Source organism: Phoca vitulina, unplaced genomic scaffold (genome assembly GCF_004348235.1).
Source record: "Phoca vitulina isolate PV1807 unplaced genomic scaffold, GSC_HSeal_1.0 scaffold7, whole genome shotgun sequence".
Lineage (NCBI taxonomy): Eukaryota > Metazoa > Chordata > Mammalia > Carnivora > Phocidae > Phoca > Phoca vitulina.
Window position 1 is genome coordinate 26222099 of NW_022589710.1, and position 15663 is coordinate 26237761.

The window sequence follows — 15663 nt, forward strand, 5'->3', positions numbered from 1 at the left end:
CTTTTCCTCTGATTCAGGAAACTGTGGCACACTAACATAACTTGAAGGTAGGGTAATATCTTAGACTCTTCCAAGTTCTTGATAATTTCTTCTTACTTGCTTTAGTATTATACTCTCTGCCAAAGGGGAAACCATTCATATATCCTGTCTCCCCTTGAAAGGTCTTGTTCAGTTCCTTTGGTTGCCTTCTCTGATGGGGAGTAAGAAAAACTATGATTTTTTTCCTTGATGTTAGGATGGGGGTAACATTCTCATGCAGCTTTCTACATATTAAGGAGAAGCACAGCTCCTAAGATGTATTTATTTGATTACTTTCTATTATCAAAGATAGACACTTACTGATTTGTAAACTCCATTGTTCTGCTTATGCACATGTTTAATTAGTTTTTTAAAGCAGTGTAAACTTGGATGAAGAACTCTTAAGAATTTTGAAAAACTGTCCATGGAATGTTTCATCCCAGAGCTGGAAGCAATGGACCAAGGATGTTTACCTTCTAGCACAGGTGAAGCAGGAAAGGGTGAAAGAATGATTCGTGAGAGATATTCTGCAGAATGTACATATGAAGTGACCAAGTCTTATAGAAATCAGGGGGACATTAAGGAAAACTCCAACCACTTGGAATTAGAAAGAGGGCTTTTGAAGCTCTCAAAAATGAACAGGAGGATATGGCAGAAAGACCTGAAAAGGATACAAAGATAGAAGAACAGCAAGTGGTGTCGTGGGAAAACCCTCTCTACATTCACTCTCTTTTTTTGGTAAACAAAATCTAGATTTCTTCTGTGAGATTTACCTCTTCTGCATTGTGGAAGTCTGGTAAGGGCTCCCAAATAAAGTGCCCACTCTTCCCCTAAGCAAGTTTCCTAGGATTCCCTGAGTCACAAAAGATAGAAAAACAGTCGGAACTGATTCATCACCGAGCTGTTGGTTCCTCACACATAGATCCCAGAAGACCCTTGGTTCCTATTATTTTTAAATGTGGCTTATTCTTTCTTCTAACTCTGTGAATTACCCACTATTTCCATTTTGCTTAAGTTTCTGTTGCTTGCAACCAAAGAAACCCAATTGATACAGGGTAAGTGGTCCAATAGAGGGCAATGACAGAGGTTAAAGGAAGTTTTTGAAGGTAGCCTGAAATCCAGATACTTTATTTAAAATTATTAAAAGAACATGTTATTAACAACTGTCAAAATTGCTGGCTATGATACAATAACTAATCAACTTCATGTTTCTGTGTGCTTATAGTTAATTAACATTTTCTAATGGTTAGGTTAATAATGTTTTATTACTACAAACTTTATTTACAGTTCATTCTCATATCTCCCATGTTAGAAATCAAAACAAATGAGAATGAACTGAAATAATATGCATTACATGCTAGAGAAAAAATATCAAGGAAGGGATGTGAACAGTAGCAAATGATCTATTTAGAATGAAATACAGCTATTTTTGCTTTTTTAGATTCCAATTATGAACTCAGTTGTATTAGGCAAACTGTAGGTGCAGAAAATTTCAAGAACAAGATAACCCAAGTAGGTATTAAAAGGGAGAAATACAGTGGAGCACCAAGTAGGATGTTCTCAACAAATGTCTCAAAAAAAAAAAAAAATGCATGGAGTGAAAATGAGACAACTGCTACAAACAGATCAGTCTGACAAGTAAGTGCTTTTAGAATAAAAATTAATTTTTTGGCTGATCTTTCCCTCTCATTATATAGATGAGGCCCTATGGCTTCTCCTCTCATTAGATAGATGAGGGAGACCAACTGATTTGTCCAAAGCTTACAAAGGTAGATTTCACACATGGTTCAGAGGAGGGAGCCTCTCTTTTTGTGAAGAGGATAGCAGAATGTCTAAGTCCTCTTCAATTTAGCAATATAACTTGTAGAATTAAGAGCAGGTTTTAAGATTTTCTTATATACCTTTATACATATATATCTTTATCTCATATACCTTTATACACACACACACACCAATTATATATAGTTATATATAATTATATGAATTTATGATTTATATTAAATTATATAATTAAATGATATATTATCATATATAACTATATATATATATATATAAAATTCTGAGTCCTTTTTAGAGTTATCTCATCACCTTTCAAAAATACTATAAAAATGAATTTATAATAAAAGACATGGTTGTGTCCAGATAATAGGATAAGACCACCTAATATTTATCTCTAATATTCGAGATTTTTTCAGACATAAGTGAGTAAAACAAGAACATTCTACCACAGGTTAGTTTAACACAGGGTTACTCAACCTTGGCACTAGTGACATTTGGGCAGGATAGTTCTTTGCCATGAGGGGCTGTCCTATGCATGATAGGGTGTTTAGCAGCATTCCTGGCCTTTACCAACTAGATGCCTGTAACAACCCTAGTCATGACAAGCAAAAATGTCTCTTGACATTGCCAGATGTCCCCTGGGGGGCAAAACTGCTCCCTCGTTTAAAAACACTGGTTTTAACATCATGTCTACAACAAAACAAATACAATTTCCAGCTGTGTGATACCATTGTGGAACTGACTGTGATTAAACTAGAGTTGCATTTTTATTCTAATTCATGGCTAGACCTAAGTTAAATTAAGTATACCAGTTTTTGTCTAGAGCTGAGCTATCCACTACAGCAGTCACGAGCCATATGTGGCTACTCTGGAGTGAAATGTACAGTAAGGGTAAAATATGCACTGGATTTTGAAGACTTGATAGGAAAAAAGGATGTAAAATATCTCATAATTTTTATGTTAACTGAGCTATTTTGGTATACTTACTGGGTGAAAGATTAAAATTAATTTCACCTGCTCATTTTCATTTTTTTAAAATGTGCTACTAGAAAATTCTAAGTTACATATATGACTCACATTATATTTCCATTGGACAAAACTGGTCTAGAAACTTGAAATGATTTAGTATTATTTTTTAATAAATTCTTCAGTCTATCAAATAAACTAAAAAGACTTTGTAAAGCTCTCCACAGCCCTATGAAACCAGCTCGTAACTCTTTAGAGCATCATAACTCTTTATTATCATGCTTAAATGATTTTTCTCCTTCTTTAAACAAATTACTTCTATTCCAATGCTTTATTCTCAGTGTTTCAATTGGTTCTTTTCTGAATGCTGACTTATCTTCATGTTTTTTATCATTCTCCTGTGCATCCATTTCTTTTGCACACTCAGGATCTTTCCTTGTGGGATGATGAGATGCTGCAGCATCCATCATACTTAGAAAATCATAAGCAGGAAGAGGAGGTTTCCATTCCTGAGCAGGTAAAATTGCTGCAAGGAAGATACAACCAAAGGTTAATAATGAACAGCTATAAAATCATCATATAAATACTAGAAAATATTATATTTTGAAAAATATATTTGTAGGAGTAAAGGCTTTATCAGTTTTACTTATCTAAATGAAACTAGATTTTTTTATTGTCATTGTCTAAGAAACTTGATACATTTGTCATTACTAGCCATTTTCACTTTTTTATATGTTTGCAAGCTATTCTAAATAAAGGTTAGTATTTTTTTTAAAACATTTGTTTTTTTTTAAAAGGTTTTATTTGAGAGAGAGAGACTGAAAGAGAGAGAGCACAAGTGGGGTGAGGGGTAGAGGGAGAAGTAGACTCCCTGCTGAGCAGGGAGCCTGACATGGGGCTCAATCCCCGGACTCTGGGATCATGACCTGAGCCAAAGGCAGACACTTAACGACTGAGCCACCCAAGTGCCCCTAAACATTAGTATTAATAGAGGAAAAAAAGGTCCAAAATCTCCTGACTAGTTAACCCTTGTTGAGGTTTTAAAAAAAATAGCAATATGGTAATGAGATTACATACAGATAGAAGTTAAAATGAAAAAGCCTCCTGCTTTCCACCCTACCCAACTTTATCCCAAAGAACTGGAACTTTTTTAAAATTCAAGTATAGTTAACATAGTGTTATATTAGTTGCAATATAGTGATTCATCAATTCTATACATTACTCAGTGCTCATCAGGATAAGTGCACTCTTAATCCCCTTCACTTATTTCACCCATTCCCTCACGCACCCCCCCTGTGGTAACCATCAGTTTGTTCTCTACAGTTAAGAGTCTGATTTTTGGTTTGTCTTTTTTCTTTGTTCATTTTGTTTCTTAAATTCCACATATAAGTGAAATCATATGGGTATTTGTCTTCTCTGACTGACTTATTTCCCTTAGCATTATTACTCTCTAGATCCATCCATGTTGTTGCAAATGACAAGATTTCATTCTTTTGTATGGATGAGTAATATTCCTGTGTGTGTGTGTGTGTGTGTGTGTGTGTACACACAGATCTTCTTTATTCACTTATCTATCAATGGACAGTCTGCTTCCATAATTTGGCAATTGTAAATACTGCAATAAAGATAGGAGTGCATATATCTTTTTGAATTAGATACTGTCTTCATATTCCTTGGGTAAATACTCAGTAGTGGTATTACTGGATCATATGGTAATTCTGTTTTTAATTTTTTTTTTAAGATTTTATTTATTTGACAGAGAGACACACAGTGAAAAAGGGAACACAAGCAGGGGGAGTGGGAGAGGGAAAAGTAGGCTTCCCGCAGAGCAGAGAGCCCAATGCGGGGCTCCATCCCAGGACCCCTGGGACTATGACCTGAGCCGAAGGCAGACGTTTAATGACTGAGCCACCCAGGTGCCCCTGTTTTTAATTTTTTTGAGGAACCTCCATGCTGTTTTCCACAGGGGCTGCACCAGCTTGCAGTCCCATCAACAGTGCACAAGGGGTCCTTATTCTCCGCATCCTTGTCAACACTTGCTATTTCATGTATTTTTTATTTTAGCCAATCTGACAGGTATGAGGTAATATCTCATTGTGGTTTTGATTTGCATTTCCCTGACAATGAGTGACATTGAGCATCTTTTCACATGTTTTGTTGACCATCTGGATGTCTTTTTTGGAGAAATATCTATTCATGTATTCTGTCCCTTTTTAATTGGATTACTTATTTTGGGGGTGTTGTTTAAGTTCTTTATATATTTTGGATACTAACCCTTTATCAGATATGTCATTTGCAAATATCTTATCCCATTCAGTAGGCTGTCTTTTCGTTTTGTTGATTGTTTCCTTTGCCATGCAGAAGTCCTTTATTTTGCTGGGCTCCAATAGTTTAATTTAATTTAATTAATAATTTAATTTTGCTTTTGTTTCCCTTGCCTCAGGAGACATATTAGAAAAATGCTGCTATGGCCAATGCCAAAGAAATTAATGCCTGTGCTCTCTTCTAGGATTTTTATGGTTCAGATCTCACATTTATGTCCTTAATAATGTTAACGACTCACCTTAAAAATGGATTAATCCATTTTAAGGTGTGAGAAAGCGGTCCAGTTTCATTTGTTTGTATGTAGCTGTCCAGTTTGCCAACACCATCTTTTCCCCATTGCATATTCTCACCTTCTTTGTCAAAGATTAATTGACCATATAATCATGGGTTTATTTCTGGGCTCTCTGTTCTCCATTGATCTATGTGTGTATTTTTGTGCCAGTACCATACTGTTGTGATTACCACAGCTTTGTAGTATATCTTGAAATCTGGGATTGTTCTCCTTGTTTTGTTCTTCTTGCACAAGATTGCTTTGGCTATTCAGGTTCTTTTCTGGTTCCATACAAATTTTACAATTGCTTGTTCTACTCCTATGAAAAATTCTGTTGGTACTGTGATAGGAATTGCATTAAAATCTGTAGATTGCTTTGGGTAGTATGGACATTTTAACAATATTAATTCTTCCAACCCATGAGCATTTCCATTTGTTTATGTTGTCTTTGTTTCATCAATGTTTTATAGTTTTCACAGTACAGGTCTTTCACCTGCTTGGTTAAGTTTTTTCCTAGATATTTTATTATTTTGGGTGCAACTTTAAATGGAACTGTTTTCTCAATTTCTCTTTCTGCTATTTCATTGTTTTTTGGGTTTTTTTAATTATGTTATGTTAATCACCATACATTACATCATTAGTTTTTGATGTAGTGTTCTATGATTCATTGTTTGCGTATAACACCCAGTGCTCCATTGTTAGTGTATGGAAATGCAACAGATATCTGTTTATTGACTTTGTACCCTGCAACCTTATGGAATGCATCATCAGTTCTAGTAGTTTTTTGGTGGAGTCTATAGTATCGGGTCATCTACAAATAGTAACAGTTTTACTTCTTCCTTACCAATTTGGATGCCTTTTATTTCTTTTTGTTGTCTGATTGCTGTGGCTAGGGCTTCCAGTACTAAGTTGAATAGAAGTGGTAAGAGTGGACATTCTTATTACTGACCTTAGGGTAAAAGCTGTTTTTCACCATTGAGTATGATGTTAGCTGTGGGTTTTTCATATATGGCCTTTATTATGTTGAAGTATGTTCCCTCTAAGCTTACTTTGTTGTTTTTATCATCAATGGGTGTTGTACTTTGTCAAATGCTTTGTCTGCATCTATTTAAATGATCATATGGTTTTTTTATCCTTTCTCTTGTTGATTTGATGTATCACACTGATGATTTATGAATAACGAACCACCCTTGCATCCCAGGAATAAATCCCACTTGATAATGGTGAATGATTTTTTAAATGTATTGTTAGATTCAGTTTGCTAATATTTTGTTGAGGATTTTTGCATCTATGTTCATCAGAGATATTAGCCTGTGATTCTTTTTTTATAGGGTCTTTATCTGGCCTCATGGAATGAATTTGAAAGCTTTTCTTCCTCTCTTTTCTTTAATAGTTTGAGAACAAGGTATTAAATCTTCCTTAAATGTTTGGTAGAATTCACCTGTGTAGCCATTTGGACTTTTGTTTGTTGGGAGTCTTTTGATTACTGATTCAATTTCATTGCTGGTTCAAAGTTTCTATTTCTTTCTGATTCAGTTTTGGGAGGTTACATGTTTCTAGGAATTTAACCATTTCTTCTAGGTTGTCTAATTTGTTGACATAGAATTTTTCATAACATTCTCTTATAATCCTTCATATTTCTGTGCTGTCAGTTGTTATTTCTATCACTTCTGATTTTGAGTCCTCTCTCTCTCTTTTTCATGATCTGGCTAAAGGTCTATCAATTTTGTTGATCTTTTCCAAGAACCAGCTCCTAGTTTCACTGATCTATTGTTTTTTTAGTTTCTATTTCCTTTATATCTGCTCTGATCTTTATTATTTTCTTCCTTCTACTGGTTTGGAGTTTTGTTTGTTCTTTTTCTACCACCTTTAGGTGTAAGGTGAGGTTATTTGAGATTTTTCTTGCTTCTTGAGGTAGGCCTGTATTGCTATAAACTTCCCTTTTAGAACAACTTTTGCTGCACCCCAAAGATTTTGCACCATTATGTTTTCATTTTCCTCGTCTCTATTTTTTATTTCCTCTTTGATTTCTTTGTTGACCCATTCATTGTTTAGTAGAATGTTACTTAACCTCCATGTGGTTGTGTTCTTTCCATATTTTTTCTTGTAACTAATTTCTAGTTTTATAGAGTTGTGCTCAGAAGAAATGCATGGTATGACTTCAATCTTTTTTAATTTGTTGAGACTTGTTTTGGGGTCTAATATGTGATCTATTCTGGAGAATGTTCCATGTGCACTTGAAAAGAATGTGAATTCTGCTGTTCTAAATGGATAGACTGTTCTGAATATATCTGTTAGATCCAACTGGGCCAATGTGTCATTCAAAGCCACTGTTTCCTTGTTGATTTTTCTATTTGGATGATCTATCCATTGATGTGACTGGGGTGTTAAATTCCCCTACTATTATTATATTACTATCAGTTACTTCCTTTATGTTTGTTACTAGATGCTATTATGTATTTGGGTGCTCCCATGTTGGTGCATAAATATTTACAATTGTTCTATCTCTTTGGTTAAAAGCTTATTTTGTCTGATATACATATTGCTACCCTGGCTTTCTTTTCACTTCCATTTGCATGATAAATGCTTTTCTATTGGTTCACTTTCAAATTGCATGTGTCTTTACGTTTGAAATGAGTCTCTTATAGGCAGCATACAGATGGGTCTTGTTTTTTATGCATTCCCTCACCCTATGTCTTTTGAATGGAGCATTTAGTCCATTTACATTCAAAGCAATTATTGATAGGTATGTTATTTATTGCCATTTGGTTAATTTGTTTTATGGTTGTTTTTGTGGTTCTTCTTTGTTCCTTTCCTCTCTTGCTTTATTCTCTCATGGTTTACTGGCTTTCTTTAATGATATATTGGATTCTTTTTGCTTTATTTTTTCCATATCTATTACTGATTTTTGATCTGTTGTTACCATTAGGTTTATATATAACATCTTATGCATATAGTAGTCTATATTAAGTTAATGGTCACTTAAGTTTGAACACATTCTTTACTCCTCTTCCCCCACATTTTAGGTATATGGCATCATACTTTATATCCTTTTATTTTGTGAATCCCTTGACTTTTTAAATTTAATTAATTTTATTATGTTATGTTAGTCACCACACAATACATCATTAGTTTTTGATGTAGTGATCCATGATTCATTGTTTTCGTATAACACCCAGTGCTCCATTCAATACATGCCCTCTTTAATACCCATCACCAGGCTAACACATCCCCCCACCACCCTCCCCTCTAGAACCCTCAGTGTGTTTCTCAGAGTCCATAGTATCTCCTGGTTCATCTATCCCTCTGATTTCCCCCCCCTTCATTTTTCCTTTCCTTCTCCTAATGTCCTCCATGCTATTCCTTATGTTCTACAAATAAGTGAAACCATATGATAATTGACTTTCTCTGCTTCACCTATTTCACTTAGCATAATCTCCTCTAGTCCCATCCGTGTTGATGTCAAAGTTGGGTATTCATCCTTTCTGATGGCTGAGTAATACTCCATTGTACACATGGACCACATTTTCTTTATCCATTCATCTATTGAAGGGCATCTCGGCTCTTTCCAGTTTGGCTATTGCGGACATTGATGCTATGAACATTGGGGTGCATATGGCTCTTCTTTTCACTACATCTGTGTCTTTGGGGTAAATACCCAGGAGTGCAATTGCTGGGTCATAGGGTAGCTCTATTTTTAATTTTTTGAGGCACCTCCACCCTGTTTTCCAAAGTGGCTGTACCAACTTGCATTCCCACCAACAGTGTAAGAGGGTTCCCCTTTCTCTACAACCTCTCCAACATTTGTTGTTTCTTGCCTTGTCAATTTTTGCCATCCTAACTGGTGTAAGGTGGTATCTCAATGTGGTTTTGATTTGAATTTCTCTGATGGCTAATGATGATGAACATTTTTTCATGTGTCTGTTAGCCATTTGTATGTCTTCTTTGGAGAAGTGTCTGTTCATGTCTTCTGCCCATTTTTTGAACTGATTATTTGTTTTTTGGGTGTTGAGTTTGAGAAGTTCTTTATAGATCTTGGATACCAGCCCTTTATCTATAGTGTCACTTGCAAATATCTTCTCCCATTCTGTGGGTTGCCTCTTTGTTTTGTTGACTGTTTCCTTTGCAGAAGCTTTTTATCTTGATGAAGAAGCTTTTTATCTTGATGAAGTTCCAAAAGTTCATTTTGCTTTTGTTTCACTAGCCTTTGGAGATGTATCTTGAAAGAAGTTGCTGTGGCCCATGTCAAAGAGGTTACTGCCTATGTTCTCCTCTAGGATTTTGATGGATTCCTGTCTCACATTGAGGTCTTTCATCCATTTAGAGTTTATCTTTGTGTATGGGGTTAGAGAATGGTCTAGTTTCAATCTTCTGCATGTGGCTATCCAGTTTTCCCAGCACCATTTATTGAAGAGACTGTCTTTTTTCCATTGCATATTTTTTCCTGCTTTGTTGAAGATTATTTGACACTAGAGTTGAGGGTCCATATCTGGGCTCTCTATTCTGTTCCATTGGTCTATATGTCTGTTTTTGTGCCAGTACCATGCTGTCTTGGTGATTGCTGCTTTGTTTTTTTTTTTTTTGTTTTTTTTTTGTTGTTGTTGTTGTTTTTTTATTAAATTTTTTTTTAAAGGTTTTATTTATTTATTTGACAGAGACACACAGAGAGAAGGAATACAAGCAGGGGGAATAGGAAAGGGAGAAGCAGGCTTCCCTCTGAGCAGGGAGCCCGATGTGGGGCTTGATCCCAGGACACTGGGATCATGACCTGAGCCGAAGGCAGCCGCTTAACGACTGAGCCACCCAGGCGCCCGCTGCTTTGTAATATAGCTTGAAATCCAGCAATGTGATGCTCCCAGCTTTTTTCTTTTTCAACATTTCCTTGGCGATTTGGGGTCTTTTCTGATTCCATACAAATTTTAGGATTGTTTGTTCCAGCACTTTGAAAAATGTCATTGGAACTTTGATCGGGATGGTGATGAAGGTATAGATTGCTCTGGGTAGCACAGACATTTTAAGAATGTTCATTCTTCTGATCCATGAGCATAGAATGTTTTTCCAACTTTTTGTGTCTTCTTCAATTTCTTTCATGAGTGTTGTGTAGTTCCTAGAGTATAGATCCTTTACCTCTTTGGTTAGGTTTATTCCGAGGTATCTTATGGGTTTTGGTGCTATTGTAATGGAACCGTTTCTCTAATTTCTCTTTCTACCGTTGCACTGTTAGTGTATAAGAAAGCAACGGATTTCTGTGCATTGACTTTGTATCCTGCCACATTACTGAATTGCTGTTACGAGTTCTAGTAATTTGGGGGTGGAGTCTTTTGGATTTTCCACATAAAGTATCATGTCATCTGCGAAGAGAGAGAGTTTGACTTCTTCTTTGCCAATTTGAATACCTTTTATTTCTTTTTGTTGTCTGATTGCTTTTGCTAGGACATCTAGTACTATGTTGAACAATAGTGGCAAGAGTGGGCATCCTTGTCATGTTCCTGATCTTAAGGGAAAGGCTCTCAGCTTTTCCCCATTGAGGATGATATTTGATGTGGGCTTTTCATAGATAGATTTTATGAACTTGAGGAATGTTCCCTCTACCCCTATACTCTGAAGGGTTTTAATCAGGAAAGGATGCTGGATTTTGTCAAATGTTTTTTCTGCATCAATTGAGAGAACCATATGGTTCTTCTCTCCCCTCTTATTAATGTGTTCTATCACACTGATTGATTTGCAAATGTTGAACCACCCTTGCATCCTGGGGATAAATCCCACTTGGTCCTGGTGGATGACCCTTTTGATGTATTGTTAGATCCTATTAGCTAGGATTTTGTTGAGGATTTTGGAATCCATATTCATCAGGGATATCTGTCTGAAATTCTCCTTTTTGATGGGGTCTTTGGCTGGTTTGGGGATTAAGGTAATGCTGGCCTCATAGAATGAGTCTGGAAGCTTTCCTTCTGTTTCTGTTTTTTGAAACAGCTTCAGGAGAATAGGTATTATTACTTCTTTGAATATTTGGTAGAATTCCCCAGGGAATCCATCAGGCCCTGGACTCTTGTTTCTTGGGAGGTTTTTGATCACTGCTTCAATCTTGTTACTGGTTATTGGCCTATTCACGTTGTCAATTTCCTCCTGTTTCAGTCTTGGCAGTTTATAGGTTTCCAGGAAGGCATCCATTTCTTCCAGGTTGCTCAATTTTTTGGCATATAGTTGTTGATAATTTTTTTTGTAGTTTTTTTTCCTTTTAAAAATTTTTTAAATTTTATTATGTTATGTTAGTCACCATGCAATACATCATTAGGTTTTGATGTGGTGATCCACGATCCATTGTTTTTGTATTAACACCCAATGCTCCATGCAGTATGTGCCCTCCTTAATACACATCACCGGGCTAACCCATCCCCCCATCCCTCTCCCCTCTAAAACCCTGTTTGTTTCTCAGAGTCTATAGTCTTTCATGGTTCATCTCTCCCTCCAATTTCCCTGCTTCATTTTTCCCTTCCTTCTCCTAATGTCCTCCATGCTATTCCTTATGTTCTACAAATAAATGAAACCATATAATTAACTTTCTCTGCTTGACTTATTTCACTTAGGATAATCTCCAGTCCCCATCCATGTTGATGTAAAAGTTGGGTATTCATCCTTTCTGATGGCTGAGTATATTCCATTGTAGTTGTGGATAATAATTTCTAATAATTGTTTCTATTTCCTTGGTGTTAGTCACGATCTCTCCCCTTTCATTCATAATTTTATTAATTTGGGTCCTTTCTCTTTTCTTTTGGATAAGTCTGGCCAGTGGTTTATCAATCTCATTAATTCTTTCAAAGAACAAGGTTCTAGTTTTGTTGATCTAATCTGTGTTTCTGGTTTCTAATTCATTGATCTCTGCTCTAATCTTAATTATTTCTCTTCTAATGCGTGGCTTAGGCATCGTTTGTTGCTTTTTCTCTATCTCTTTAAGGTGTAAAATTAGTTGGTGAATTCGGGATTTTTCTATTTTTTTGAGTGAGGCTTGGATGGCTATGTATTTTCCCATTAGGACTGCCTTTGCAGTATCCCATAGGTTTTGGACCGATGTGTTTTCGTTCTCATTGGTTTCCATGAATTGTTTAAGTTCTTCTTTGATTTCCTGGTTGACCCAAACATTCTTGAGCAGAGTGGTCTTTTAGCTTCCAAGTGTTTGAATTTCTGCCAAATTTTTTCTTGTGATTGAGTTCCAGTTTTACAGCATTATGGTTTAACAATATGCAGGAAATAATATCAATCTTTTGATATCGATTGAGACCTAATTTGTGACCCAGTATGTGGTCTATTCTGGAGAAAGTTCCATGTGCACTCGACAAGAATGAGTATTCTGTTGTTTTAGGGTGGAATGTTCTGTATATATCTATGAGGTCCATCTGGTCCAGTGTGTCATTCGAAGCTCTTGTTTCTTTGTTGATTTTCTGCTTAGATGATCTGCCTATTGCTGAGAGTGGAGTGTTGAGGTCTCCTACAATTAACGTATTGTTATCAATATGACTCTTTATTTTGGTTAGCAGTTGGCTTATGTAGATGGCTGCTCCCATGTTGGGGGCATAGATATTTACAATTGTTAGATCTTCGTGTTGGATAGACCCTTTAAGAATGATATAGTGTCCTTCTGTGTCTCTAAGTACAGTCTTTAGTTTAAAATCCAATTTTTCTGATACAAAAATTGCTACCCCAGCTTTCTTTTGAGGTCCGTTGGCATGGAAGATGGATGTCCATCCCTTCACTTTCAGTCTGGATGTATCTTTAGGTTCAAAATGAGTCTCTTGTAGACAGCCTATCGGTGGGTCCTGTCTTTTTATCCAATCTGCAACCCTGTGCTGTTTTATGGTAGCATTTATGCCGTTCATGTTGAGAGCGATTGTTGAAAGATATGAATTTATTGTCATCATGTTGCCTGTGATGACCTTGTTTTTATAGACTGTCTCTGTAAATTTCTGTTCTAAATCACTCTTGGGGTCTTTCTCCTTTTATAGAACCCCCCCTTAATATTTCGTGCAGGGCCGGCTTAGTGGTCACATATTCTTTCAGTTTCTGCTGGTCTTGGAAGCTCTGCATCTCTCCATCCATTCTAAATGACAGCCTTGCCGGATAAAGTATTCTTGGCTGCATGTTCTTCTCATTTAGTACCCTGAATATGTCTTGCCAGGCCTTTCTGGCTTGCCAGGTCTCTGTGGATAGGTCTGACGTTATTCTGATGTTCCTCCCTCTGTATGTAAGGAATTTCTTCCCCCTAACTGCCCTTAAGATGGTTTCCTTGGTTCTAAGATTTGCGAGTTTTACTATTACATGCTGGGGTGTTGGCCTGTTTTCCTTGATCTTGGGAGGGGTCCTCTCTGCCTCTAGGACTCGAATGTTTGTTTCATTCCCCAGATTAGAGAAGTTCTCAGCTACGATTTGCTGAAATATATCTTCTAGTCCTCTCTCTCTCTCTCTCCACCCCCTCAGGGATCCCAATAATTCTGACATTGGAACGTTTCATGGTGTCACTTATTTCTCTGATTCTATTTTCATGGATTCTGAGTTTTTTTTCCCTGGCCACCTCTTTTTCCTTCTTGTCTATTAACTGGTCTTCCAGATCACTAATTCATTCTTCTGCCTTGTTTACCCTAGCTGTTAGATTATCTAGATTAGATTGGATCTCACTGATAGCATTTTTAAGTTCTGCCAATTCAGCTTTCATTTCTGCCCTTAGAGACTCTATGTTGCCATTAATCAATTTCTCCATTCTAGCTACTGTCTTCACAATTGCTACCCTGAATTCTATCTCCGACACCTTGGTTATATCTGAATTCATTTGTAAATCTGTGGCAGAGGTCACAGTCTCTGAGTCTTTCCTATTTTGGGGGTTCCTCCTAATCATTCTGGTTGAGGGGTGGTTGAGGGAATGTATAGAGTCCAAATTATTGACCACAATCCAAGCAAGATACACCTGTTTTCTAGGGACCTTAGGGTTGCTGTTCTCTTGTTCTCCCAGCCTGTCTTCTGGGGGAGGGGCCTGCCACACTGTTACTCGGGCAACCCTGTTTGGGCAGAGTTGCCCTGCCCCCTGTGGCGGGGGATGGGCTCAGTGAAAATCGGTTTTTTGGGGCTTTTGTTCTCTGGCGGCTTTCCCTGGTGGCTTTCTGCGTCTCTTCCTAGAGTCAGAGCAGAAGAGATCATTTCCAACCCTCTGCCTCAGAGCAAAGAGATCACAGTCTGTTCTTCAGTGAGCTCTCCAGGCCACACTATCTCCATTTCTGTCTGTGCTGCTATAAACTGCAGCATCCTGGATTGTGAGCCCCTCAGCAATGCTCCCAGTCCTCGCCTCCATGTTGGGGCCCTTTGTGCTTCTAAAACTGCCAGCCACCCCCAGTTCGCACACGTGGCCCCACCGTTCAGGTTTTCTGTCTGGGGGGCTGCCCTAAATTCCTTTCCACATCGCTACCGGTTTGCGAATCTGTGCCCTATCCCTAGCGCGGGAGGCTATCGCTCACCGGCGGTGTAGGATCCCCATGGCTCAGCTCCCTCCCCCTTATGTTTATCCTCTGATATCTGCCTGTGGAATCACGGTCCCCCACTTAGCACCTTGAAACCAACCACCTGCGATATTCTGTTTGTAGAGATCCAGAGCTATCTTCTTATATCTCAGGCTGATTTCATGGGTATTCAGAGTGGTCTGGTAGATACCCAGCTCAATTCCGGGGACCAGTTGGAATAGGGTCCCCTATTCCTCCGCCATCTTTTCCCACCCCTTCACTGATTTTTACAGATATACTTAATTTTACTGCTTTTGTGCTTCCCATTCTTCTTACTCCTGTTTATGGTCTTTCCTTTCCATTCAAAGAGTCCCCTTTAGGTCACGAATTCTTTTAACTTTTGTCTGGGAAACTCTCTCTCCTATTCTAAATGATAGCCTTGCCAGATATTCTTGGCTGCCGATTTTTTCTTTCAGCACTTTGCAGGCTACAAGGGAGTGGCATGATATATTCAAAGTTCTTATTACTACTTTTTGCCATTTTCATTACTATGTGTCTTAGTGTGTATGTCTTTGGGTTGATTTTGTTGGGGGCTCTTGTGCCCTCTGGATCTAGATTTCTGTTTCCTTCCCCAGATTCAGGAATTTTTCAACTATTATTTCTTCAAATAGATTTTCTGCCCTTTTTCTCCCCCTTCTCTTTCTGGGGTCCCTATAATGCAAACATTATACTTGATGGTGTCTGAGTTCCCTAAGTCTATTTTCATTTTTTATTATTTTTTTCTCTCTCCTGTTTAGCTTAATTGCTTTCCATTACTCTGTC

General features: G+C 37.3%; 1 protein-coding gene across 4 annotated transcripts in view; it reads right to left on the reverse strand.

Annotated features, from left to right (window-relative positions):
- Positions 1-2083: 2083 nt before the first annotated feature.
- Positions 2084-15663, reverse strand: part of TXNDC16 (thioredoxin domain containing 16) — a 125079-nt gene continuing 111499 nt past the window's right edge. For all 4 annotated transcript variants that reach the window (XM_032405118.1, XM_032405119.1, XM_032405116.1 and 1 more), the window contains exon 21: positions 2084-3289. In XM_032405118.1, the coding sequence (XP_032261009.1) occupies positions 3024-3289 (266 nt within the window). In that variant the 3' untranslated portion in view covers positions 2084-3023. The remainder of the gene's footprint in view (positions 3290-15663) is intronic.